Below are 12,288 nucleotides of genomic sequence, written 5' to 3'. Positions count from 1 at the left end.
GTCTGGGAAAGTATTTGCTTAGGACTCAGGGTACTGTCTGTGGAAGTGGATGTGAAATAGGTTATTTGCCAATAACCACAAAGCAGGCACCACAAGATTTTGTAACGACAGAAAGGTGAGGGAGTGTTAGAGACTGTTTGCTTACCTGTTTTAATGTTACACCAGGAGCATAATTCATGACTGTGAAATGCTTCTCATAGTCATCCAAGTCATCAAGTGAAAATTCCCTGAGGAACAGAACAACTCCTTAGCTTCCAAGATTCAGTTCTAAGCCCCTCCACAGTAAGGAAGGGACTGTAATTACCGATTGGAGAAGCGCAGCCAGAAGACATCATAGATGTACAGCTGGAGAGGTTTGATGGACCTCAGCAGCACAACGTAACGGATGTCGAATTTAACCATCCCCACGTCTTCTCGGTGAAACAACACTGGATTCTCAATATATTTGCACACTACCTACAACAAAGCAAAACCACAGTAAACATAACTCAGCTGAAGTGAAAGTGTCAGTGCATCTCGATGACTTAAGGTCCCTTCCATGCATTTCAGCTTCTCTGCAGCAATGTGCACCAACACGCCATGGCATTATGCAGGAGTTACCTTTTATCAAACTCTGACATCAGGGTGAGTAAAGTGGAAGGCCAGAACACACTCATTTTAAGAAAAAGATTTCTAAGTTTGTTTTGAACTAGAGTTTTGAAGCAATTCCGTGTGCATTTCTGCTTTCCAGAAAATACATGCAGTCCACACACCACCACCAAATAATGCTGAAGTGTTTCTGTGAGCTATGAGCATACATTGCAGACTGCCTGCAAAAAGCTCCATGATTCATCTCTTGTTGGCAAAGGCAGTACTTTGTGCCACTGAGCAGAGCTGTGGATCAGCAATAACAATCAACCAAGAGACAGAAGCAATAATGTTCCCAAATTTATGGCCAAAGCTAACTATAGCTAATGTGTTCACCTGCCAGTCTGAGGATCAGTGTTGCAGCAGCACCACACTGGAGTATTCCTCATTGCTCTGTTTTTTTAAATAAGAAAACACCAGGCTGTGAGTTCATCACTGCACCAAATGGAGCTGACCAATTTGAAACTGAATCTATTCTGAATTGATTGTATGCTTACACCAATATATGAATTTTGAAGAAAAATATCCTTTATATTTTTAGACCTCCTTCTATGAAGCAGTTTTTTCAGCTCTCCACATTAAATCCCATTCAAACCCACATTTGCTAACCTTTGGGGTGCTTTCCCTATGCCTGATGATACTGTTAAGGCTGTTGGTGATGTGGGTATCCAGGGCTCTGGCCAAGTTCCATGGTTTGCATATCCAGTGATTGTCGTCTCCTCTGAGAGAGAAAGAGAGCAACACCTGTAAGTATTCAGCTCATTTATCTGTCTCAACACCCACTTGAACAGATGCACATCCTTTCCTGAAAAAATACTTTACAAAGCTGTGGGCTACAGTGCAAGAACTAACTGACAGCTGGGAGCAGTAGGTCTCAGGCATAAAGGGGAAAAAAGGTTTTGGCACCTGTCACAGATATTTTTTCAGTTAGAGCCTAGAGTGATCTCACTGTTTATTTCCTTCTTCTGCATCTGACTCCTTCAAAAGGGGAAAACAACCCATGAACAGGACAGCATCATCATAAACATGCACAGGTCACAGCATGGAAATCATTCTGCCAGGAGTCTGAGGACACTCTGGCAGGGCATCGTGCAATTTTCTAAGTTGATTCCCTAATGACACCTCCAAATTGTTCACATTAAATGACACCATAACTAATTTCTTTGGGAAGAAACCACACAGTATCTCAGTAGTTCATATTACAAGACAATGAAAGCACACCACCATCTTCTCACTTCTACTACCTAGACACCTCAAGGGGCAAAATGCTTCGAGATATCCATTGAGAAAAACCAGCAATATGCTGGTCTTCCAATGTATCTGTTTGAGTAAGGACAGGGTGATGCTTGATGTCTTCCTTTCCTCAACCTATTAAAGCATCCTGAGAAACTTCTTGAGCTTCACAATAAACATCATAAACTGAGCTGAAGTTAGCAGTGTAAAGGTAGCAGTTGTGTTTGTTTCTTTGAAAATTCCTATCCCCTCCTTCCCATTCCCTACATACACGTTGCATTCACTGTCAACCCTTGATATTTGAAAGGAATGAAACCACTGCACCCCCAGGGATACATGGAAGGTGTTCTCTCTCCTGGTCATGCCAGTCAATAACACAATATGTACAGCAAACAATGACCAAATGAAACACCTGGCAGGTGTCACCACAATATGCAAGTGTCACCAAAGCAGCAACCTTTCAACTCCATGCTAGGCAAAAGAGGTCATTCACTATCAGTACCTCATGCTCTCTGTCTTTCTTACAAACAGAAAATCTTAGTTTCCATCCACTCCAAGGTAGCTGCAGCAGCAGAAAGTGTGGATTTAAAACCTGAAAGCTCCACAACTGCTCTAGGCTCACATTAACACTAAATTTCACCTTCACAACCTTACAGAACCCAAGCACTCTAAACATTTTCCACTCTGGTTTAAGTGCAAGAGCAACTGCTACTACTCCCCTGGAAAAAACCCCCACACTTTTGCAAACACATTTTGAGCCTTTGTATATCCATTAAAATACAAGAGGTAAGATCTTGACTAGACAAAAAGCAACAGACTTCAAATCTGTATTCAAATCATGGCAAAGTTTCTGGCTTTCAAAATGCATGTTAACTACTCTTGGATTAAAGAAAATACCTACAATGCTCACACCTTCCAGGTAAAATTCACTTGAACATAAATGTAGGAAGAGCAAACTCATGGTGGTGCAAGAGCTGCCAAGTCCCAAATGTGGTCTGCTGGTCTTTGAGGAAAGTGGGATCAAGAAAGCACAAAACAAAGCCACAGAAACACAAGGCACCTTCTGTCACGTTGCTGAAAGTAGCTGATGAACTGAGGCAATTCTGTCTGGAGGTTAAAAGTCCGAGGCAACCACCTTGGCCCATCTGGTCCTCCAGCTCGTCTAGCTATGGACGCCAGGCAGTCTTTGACAGTCAGGAGGTTCTCACAGGGGAACTGATTCAGCATGACCCCAGGCCTTTCCTCACTTAGCTTCCTACAAAACAAAGAAGCTGTTGGTGAAGGAGAAAGGCTGGGGAAGCCTTTGGGAATACAGTTTTTATAGCAAAACCAAATAAATTTGTATTATCAGGGAAACAGTTTCAACCTATAATCTTTGAAGTGTGAGAAGTTGTAGAGGATGTCTGCTTCTTCCTCCTTGTCTGTGAACACAAAACGGGGATGTGTCAGGTTGTTGAGCACTTGCTGAATGTCTGTGAAAACCCTAGAAGAAAGAGACATATGAAGATAAAGGTCAGTTTAGTTTCTGAAACTGATCAATTCATGCTTGAACAGGAAAAAAAAAAGCTTTGAGCTTGACTTTCTGTAAGAATTATGCTTTACCAATACACGCACACCATGCCAATCTCTTCTTAATACAGAGAAACATTTAAAATTGAAGTGGGACAGATTTAAAAACTTGTATTTTGTGAAAGACATCTCAAAGGTAATTTAGCTCTGACAGCTTGACAAAAATAACAACTCTGAGGACGATGACTAAGCTCCTGACAGAAGCACTAACATGAATTCACTATTCTACATGAAAAGCCTCTGAGGGAGAGTGACCTTGTAAATACCTTCATTCCTGGAAGAGCTCTAAAAATCAACCTGCTGTCATACACATGAAGAAAGAAATAGGAAATCTCAGTTTAACTCAGTAGCTTCAGAAGATTATTTTCATTTGTTCAGAACATCACACAGAGAGACATTTCCACATAACTCAAACTTGAAACATTAGGTATATGCAGGAAATACAACTTTGAGGTTTAATACAAATTCCTTCTCAACCCCACTGAAAAACCACACCAAACTCAACCCAAACCTGACACACATTTCAGAACATAACCAAGAATGAAGCAAGATGTTGCATATCTCAGGAAATTCCCCTCTCAAATAAAACCAGTGACTTGGATGCTAAAATATGCAGATAGCAATAGGTCACTTAATTCAGAATTTAGCATGTTGACTCAAAAAGCAAGACTGACATAAAACCCCCAACATTCTCAAGGCAAGCAAACATTTAAACAGAACAAGCAACCACTAATATTTTCCATGAGAAACTATGATATTCTTCCTCCTCTCCAGACCTATTCTTATAGACAACTTTTTTCTTATAATGCAACTTTCCTCTCCTCCTCCGCTACTAACCAACTGCCAGATATTCCCCTGAGAGACTTCTCTGAAAAGATGAACTGCAGTAACAGCCCAGTCACAGGGGAAATACATTCTTTAAAAAGAAAACTATGTAAGATGCTTTGCATAGCTCCAAGTGTGATGCTACAATGGTTATACTATTTATGTTAAAGCCTATGACTAAGAGAGGGTTTCACTGTAGATGAGATGAACCAGCCTGGCATCCCTGTTGAAAGAAACCATCAAGCTTTCCCCACTGTTGCAACAGAACAAAGTTAGTATCTTCATACAGTCCAACTAGCATTTCTTTCTGTAATATGCAGCTTCTTGCCCTCTCCCTGTAAGCCTGCACACTAGGGGAAAGTGTCACACCAAATCTGATATACTGGATCCACTACAAGTTCCACCAAACACATACACAAACTATCCAAATATCCACTGGTTTGGAGCAACTGTTAGTCCTTGCTGAAGCAAAAGGAAATCAAAATGATGACCTGAAAATAAAAGGCCTTATAATGCTGTAACAAAATCTTCAAGCATCCAAGCTCCCCACACAGCATGCAACAAGAACTACTAAGATTTAAGTTGCTCAGACAGTCCCAGACTGGTCCCTTACAAACAGAAGTTACCATCCCACACAGACATTAGTTCCTTGTAGCCAGATCCAAACCCAGCTAACAAGTCTTAGGAGGAAAAGAATCATCACATCTGCACAAATGAACCTAATCTGCTTGTTAAATTCATTCAATAAATGGCAGCACCAGTAATTCTGGGTTTTTGGTTTTTTTTCTCCTTCTTGTGACTAAGCCAATATAATACACATATATTTTTGTGACAGTGTGGAAGGCTTGCCTTCAGAATTCCTGGCTCCCACTCCAGGCTGTGTGAGCAGTATCTGGTTTCCAGCTCAGGAAAAAGGGTAAAAGTCACATAAAGTATAGAGCTTGCTACACTCATTCTGAAAAGCAATGTGGTTGGATGAAACTTGTATAATGTGATGTGTTTGGAAAAGTCACTGTTAGAGTTGGGCTAAGGCTGTACAATCATTTGGTCAGTCATGTGTAAATCCCAATTACAGTACTCCAGGACATAAGGGAAACCTCAGTTCAAAATTAGTATTACACTGGAGCTGTGAAGAGATTGGGCTCCTTTGCATATGAAAAACCAGAGACCCTGAATGGTAAAGTTCAAAAAATGGTTTTAACTGAAATCAGTGGTTTCACAGCACACATTTTTGTAGTAGGACACACATCCAATTTAAACATCTCAGGCTTTGATAAGATTCCTTTTTGGCAATCTCACCTGAAGAAGGGGAATAGTCTGTTACATTCACACAGCACAGAGCAGCACGTGTTCCCCTATGGACATACATGTTACAATGCAGAAAAGTCATTTAGTCTTTCTTACACACCTTAGTGGAAATAACACTATGTAACCTAGTGTTATAACATTAAGCAACTTTTTTTGCACCCAGAAGGTGGCACTTATTAAACAAAAATCAAACTCAACTTACTTTTTAGAAATTCTCTAAGTGACAGTTCATTCACTCTGAAGAATAAATCCAACAAAAGCAACCAGTAAGTCAGAATCTTAAGCAAGTGGCTACATACAAACACCCCTTTGACTTTCCTCTGTTGTTCAAAGCTGGAAACTGTTCAGCCTGAGCACACTGCAATTACTACACATAAACCTGGTAAGAAAACACTTTGGTTGCAGATACGTACTTGAAAACTTTGTCTTTGGCATAAACTGGGGGGGTTATCACTATAGGCAGTTTTTCCTTGTTTTCTGCTAAAATGGCCTAGAAAACAAAGAAAACCACAAAAAGTTAATATCAGGCAGAATGAAAGAACTGTCTTAGGTCAAACTGCACAATAGTCAACAGATGTGAACAGCACCTAAGACCAAACTGAATTTTCAAATGTGCACATTCAGGTTGACAAAAGAAGTGATTGAGAACCAACACAATCTTTAAGGTGAAGCCACAGCCTTCAATGTTCACCCAAGCACTTTATTAGCAATAGTCTGCTGAAGTTTAGCCAGTTGAACTTTTCTCAAACAGCTAATTTTCTGCAATTTCTTATCTCCATATAAGTGTTCAAATACACATATACTGATGCACTTGTAGCCACAGAAAATGTGACAGTTCATTTGCATGTCTCATTGGTCTGTTGTCTTTGGTGCATATGAAGTTCACCAAAGCTACATTGTGAGAGGCAGAAGGGAATCCTGTTAGTAAAAGGAACAGGAAATAAGGTTTTAAGACCAGAGCTTATCAATACTGTTGAAAGACTCAAGACTGAACAGTAGTGTCACAACAATAAATCCAGTTCATTAGCTTGTTGGACAATGGCTCAAATACCTGACTGGAAGATGGACACCTCACATGAAGTACCTTGTAGCATGCTCATAGGAAAAGTTACACAGTGCAGAAGTAACATGTCAGAACTCATTTGTGTTGCTTCAGTATTGAAACACTTAAATATCATATGTAAGTGTAAGACATTTCTTGCCTCACAGTGCTTTGAATTCTTTTAAAGGCAATGGCTATACTCTGAATCAGTCTGTAAGTCTAAAGGGAAGCAAAATCAGAACACTCACAATGTTTTTCTAGGCACTGCCTCTTCTTAACAGAGTAAAAATATGAGATTAACTTGTCAAAGTTATACCTGGTAATACTCATCTGATGGCTCTGGGGTAAAACAGTTGACATCCAACACTTCATCAGGCACCCAGGGTAACAAAACACACTTCCTGACCAAGCGATCTGTTTCCCCATAAGCATAATCACGAGTGACTTCATCTGCAGCAAAACAAGGAGAACTGTTAGGAACTGTCTTTCATTCTCCACTGAAAATCTTTTTCATGGCATATCACATAAATGACAGTTGAACAGCTAATACCACCACAACTTTTGTTATCTTAATGAAAAATTAGAGATAATTAAAGAACTACAATAAAAAGGGTATTATTTAGGATGCTTATCTTCTCCACATGATGGAGGCATAAGGTGGTCCCTGACCAAGATTCCAGGAATAAATTATTGGCCTGGCATTTCCCAACTTTCACTACTTGTCTCTCTGACTTGAAGCTATACACAGACTTCTAAGAACTCTTTTTTAAACCCTCAGATGACTGGATTGGCAGTTTCACTAAGACAGTGATGCAAGATTTAAATTCTCCATCATTAAAACATTATGAATATTTTTGGACCAGTAAAGGTCTCTGTCTCACAAATTATGGAAATACCAGGCAGAGAACTTTTAAATTTGACAGCATTACAAATATGCAGCCATTTTGGCCTTGAAATATTTGTTCTACTGTGAAGTGCTCAATGATTTCTAAAAATATGGCCTGTCTGTTATTGCAAGCATTAAAAATACCAAACCAGCTTAACAGACACACACTTACCACCAGTTTCGAGGTCTCTCAAAGGCCAGAGAACAGTGTAAGCAATTTGTTGAGGCATATAAAACAGAGGTGCTGTTGCAAAACTAGGCTGATCTGAATGCTGAATGCGTGATCCAAATTCATCCATAATGTACCAGACAGGAACCTTCTCCTCTGCAGTCTGTACAATTAAACAGCATGAGACATCCTGCACATATCAACTGCCAGAAAAGCACCCCAGGACAGAAGGCACTGGCAGCACCCCTACACCATTTCCCAGTTTCCTGCTCTAGCCAGGACCCTGAGCAGGTGCTAGGGACAGAATAATGCTCTCACCCCTGCAACTCTGAGGCTAAGCCAGCATCCAGGCACTGCTGGAATGGCTAGCCTGTTCCCATCTCAACTGCACTGAAAGTCCCATCCTCTTTCTTATGCTATTGCTGCTGCCTACCAGACCTGCTTTTCCCTGTACCAAACTAGGCAGTTCAGGAAGCTAAACCAGCAGGAGGCTGCCTGGTAGGATTAGCTTTATTTCAGTTTCTATCAGAATCAGTTTGCTAAAAGGTGTTTGAAGTTCACAGTTTAAGAGTGAAGAAGAGCAGAACTGACTCCTGCAACAGCTGGTTGAGTGTTGAGACTACATCATCAAAGTACCCCTTCCTGCAACACTTGTCATGAAAAAATCCTGAATCAAACAAAAAATTGCTTGGTAGCACTACTTTTTACAGAGGCAGGAATGAAGCAGAGAGAGCAGACTGACAAACAGCCCAATACCAGAAAAGGGAACAGAAGACAAGTTCAACTATAGGTTGAGTTGTCTTCCGGGAAATCACTTTTCAAGTGATAACACAGATAATTCCACCTGACTCATAAGCTGTTCATGGGCAACAAAGACATGGGGTAGAAAGACAGAGATACTGTTCAGATCTCCCTTTTATTTAAGGAAAAAGAAAAAGCAGCCACAAAGAATCCCTTTCTCAGGGATTTCAGGCCTGATTCTACTTCGTGAGAAGCTTAAGCTTAATTGATAAAGATGACCACTCCAGAGAACAGCCTCAAGTCCCTGAGCTGATAGGTGCAGGTTGATCAAGTTTCCACTGCTTAGGGTTAACCCTCCCCATTCTGCATAGGGCTGAGCCCAAAGAATTCACTTTTCTCCTCTTTAATCCAAAAGACTCACCATAGGCTGGGAGCTACATTGCAGACCCTACAAGAGGGTCTTCAGCTGAACCCTGAAGGCTGTATTCCCTCAGAGATGGCATGTGTGCACTTGAAGGTATTTGAAGTCTCAAGACATGCTGGTACAGTGCTGAAGAACTACACAGAGCAGAGTGACCAAACCTTATCCTGTGGTCTTAGCCACACTACCTAAAAGTAGAAGCTCTTGGAGTAACTTATGCCTAGAAAGAATTAGGCTCCATCTTGTAGCTAGCTGGTTCTCACCTGACGGTGAGCTAACATTTAGACAGCATCAACAAACCAGGAAGCTAAATTATTTGACAGTGTAGATATATGCCTGGTCTGTAAAGCACTCTGTACAGGGGAGGAAAACTGCAAGCACAGCTGAAACACACACTTTTAAGTGAGACAGTTGATTCTATGAGAGGTTCTTTACTTCACTATGATAAAGTTTGAGTAGAAAAAATCCACATAACATGCAAGTAGTCCTCCCCCTTCTTTTGCAGCAGACTTTTCCTTTCTGTAAAAAACCCCTCAAATTTCTCACCAGAAAGCTGGCTGTGTGTTTTAGCTCTACGTGGCATTTGCTCTCCTTCCAAACAGGAGTTTCCTCTGAAACGCCTGCAAAGAACCTTCTTTAATGGAATATACATCTCTGCTAATAGCCAGATACTGGAATGTCCTCACTCAGAAATCTTTAGCCTAATCCTAATTAGGTTTGAGAGACTTACCCCTTGGGAAAGCTGGTAGGTCTGATTGTATTTCCACATTTCCTGCAGCACTTGCTCGATGCTGCCCTCGTCTGGGATCTCTCCGTGGAAGTCAATCCCCATCAGGTTGGCCATCCTGTGCAGCAAGCCGGGCACGTGGAGCAGCTGCTGCCGGGCGTGTTCCACCCGGTATGTCCAGGCGTGGTCGATGAGGAAAACGCTTAAAGAGGATTTTGGGAACATTACACCAGTGTATTTTACACATCTGTAGCCAAATGTTCCATGAATAAAAGCCACGCTTCCTTGTAGATGGTCTGATAACTAAATCTTCTGTTACAAAGTCACTCCCAGAGCACACACTGTGACATTACAGGTTAGGAACAACTTCCAGCAGTAACTTACACTCTGGTTTTGTTCTAGAAAGCTATTGTGCACATGAACATGAGCCAACACAGAACAGGGCACTCAGTTTGTAAGCTTAGTTCCCTTTATAGGCTGGGCACACAAATTTCTTCCCTTCTAATCACTATTAACTTTGCTGCATCAACCTGATACTCTTGCTTGAAGAAGGAAAATGACACATTCTTTTGCAAAATTATTCGAGGGCCTTGTTAGCCACAAGCTCTGTGACATCTACTGTCAGCTGTAAAACTAGGTGGAGCACTCTGATCATCAAAAGCCTGGACATGCTATTAAAAGAAAATGATTGAGTTTTCAGTTTTGCTTGTTTCAAAACTTTTTTTCCTTTAGGTGGGAGTGGCGTTTGTCACCAAGGGGTTTTCAAAAAACAAATGCACTGTGTAAAAGAATTACAATCCAACCCAGTATAAAACCATACACATCTGGTACAGCTTCCCTTGGTAAGTTTAACCCCCATCTGGGCTGCATAACTTTTACAAAAACCAACGTAGTTTTTCAAACAGAAGGGCTGTCCATATTTTGGTTATACCACCTTACTGAACCAACTCAGAGAAAAATCTCAATTCTACAAAACCCCCAAACCAAACAAAAAGCACCCAAACAACACCACCCCACCCTCTTGTATTTGAGAAAGTTAAAACCATGCCAGCTGTCAAGCAGGGAGAGTATCCTTGAACAACAATTATATCCCAGATTCCACATACAGATGAAACCTCATTTAATTTTAAAATTGAAGGCTCCAGACAGTGCTAAGGTCAAGCTCTTTGGAAGTGTTAGCAAACAGGTGTGTTGGTGTTCTACATTTACACACAACTGAATGCTGCAAGGAAGCCCAAGATTATCATAGGAGCAAGTTTTGCACCTCATAATTTATGTGTGTTCTCACATTTAGAAGGGCAGTGTCTTAGGTTAAAGCAGGCATGTAAAGGCAGATACCTAGGATTCTATGTTGGTGTTACTCATCAAGGCTAAATTTAGATTTTCAGCCTTTGTATGTTTACCCAAGATCAAAAACATATGAAAGTTCTGGCAGAGTGAGTTTTACAGAACTGAAAATTGCATTTAGATATCCAGCAGAGATTACTTCATCTCACTGCTATTTATTAATATAAGACAAATAGCCTGTTCTGTGTTTGAAATCAGTAAGAACACAAAAAGTTGTGTTGTAACATTTTTTCTGCTTTTATAGATGAATACTAGTCTCATTTTTGTGACAGATAAGCTTACTTTGAAGCAAGCAAACTAACTTAACATAATCAATTATATATGTATGCATATGACCAAACTCTTGAATCGTACTTTAGCCAACTGGAGGAAATGTTATAAGCCACAGAACAATAATTTGAGGCTGCTTAGTACCTACTTAGCCTTAGATTTGTGAAGATCACAAGAATTCAGTGGTTTTTGTCACGGGCACAGAGTCCTACAGATACGAAGTTTTGTTTCATTTCTGCAGAATTCAAGGTTTCCTCTTCCCTATTTTCTCCCTGAGCTTACTAAACCCAATTTCTAAGCACCTTTCTGCATGACTTAAAAAGGAACAACATTACAATACTTGCACTCCTAGTGCCCATTGCAAGGTGTGTCTCAAATCCTCAAAACAGGCAGCTGTGATCAGAGTAAGAAATGAGGATTTCTGAATAGGATGAAACAAGTTTTAAAGCAAATCATCAGTATCACTTTACAGTTTCACACTACTCAAAGACTGAACATTAGTTCTGAAGTCACTACTCACCTGTTGGGATTAGAGGCTTGAAGTCCATTCTCATTTGTTACGATAACTTTGAAACAAGGTCCATTTCCAGGATTTGGTTTCTTTTTTAATTGTTCTTCCATTTCTTCATCACCTTCTTCCTCCTCATCCACCTCTTCTACTTGCATTATCCCGAAGTAGTCACCAGCATCAAATACCTGAGATGGAAAGTGTACAAAATATTAAGAAACTGATATGCATAATGCAACACTTGTAGGCATCTTTTGCCTGCAATCTGATAAAAATTGGCATTTTTAACTTAACAGATAAATGAACAACAGTATTTATTCTTTCACAGTTTAACAGAGCTGTTTGCTTGGGAAGTTTCTTTAGCTAATATTGGCAGGAAGATTAGTTGCTTTCTTTGGTGCCAATGGGTGTACTACTGATTAGTTAGTTTAATGTCACATAAAGAATTTTAGAAACTGAAAACAGAATAGCTTGGCTCAACCTTTACTAAATCAGAACTGTAAGACCTGCAAAACCAGTTGTTACTCAGGCTCCACAACCATACTAGAGTACACTAAGGCCCCTGAAGAAAAAGAGCTTTTCCAAGTTGAGTTCTGAACCAGTTAAAAAAATCTC

The 12,288-nt window shown here is 40.3% G+C and overlaps 1 protein-coding gene across 1 annotated transcript in view; it reads right to left on the bottom strand.

Moving 5' to 3' along the window:
- The window catches only part of TTLL12 (tubulin tyrosine ligase-like family, member 12), a 16,820-nt gene extending 4,963 nt beyond the window's left edge, over positions 1–11,857 (bottom strand). Inside the window, exons 1-10 of the mRNA XM_009070476.1 lie at positions 11,686–11,857; positions 9,552–9,750; positions 7,663–7,822; positions 6,921–7,054; positions 5,976–6,052; positions 3,227–3,343; positions 2,921–3,115; positions 1,237–1,348; positions 305–456; positions 146–227 (exon numbers count right to left, since the gene is read on the bottom strand). Of these exons, the coding sequence (XP_009068724.1) occupies positions 146–227; positions 305–456; positions 1,237–1,348; positions 2,921–3,115; positions 3,227–3,343; positions 5,976–6,052; positions 6,921–7,054; positions 7,663–7,822; positions 9,552–9,750; positions 11,686–11,831 (1,374 nt within the window). The 5' untranslated portion in view covers positions 11,832–11,857. The remainder of the gene's footprint in view (positions 1–145; positions 228–304; positions 457–1,236; positions 1,349–2,920; positions 3,116–3,226; positions 3,344–5,975; positions 6,053–6,920; positions 7,055–7,662; positions 7,823–9,551; positions 9,751–11,685) is intronic.
- Positions 11,858–12,288: the final 431 nt, after the last annotated feature.

Source organism: Acanthisitta chloris, unplaced genomic scaffold (assembly GCF_000695815.1).
Source record: "Acanthisitta chloris isolate BGI_N310 unplaced genomic scaffold, ASM69581v1 scaffold7752, whole genome shotgun sequence".
Classification (NCBI taxonomy): domain Eukaryota; kingdom Metazoa; phylum Chordata; class Aves; order Passeriformes; family Acanthisittidae; genus Acanthisitta; species Acanthisitta chloris.
The sequence above is the reverse complement of the archived record's forward strand: the minus strand, read 5'-3'. Positions and strand labels throughout refer to the sequence as shown.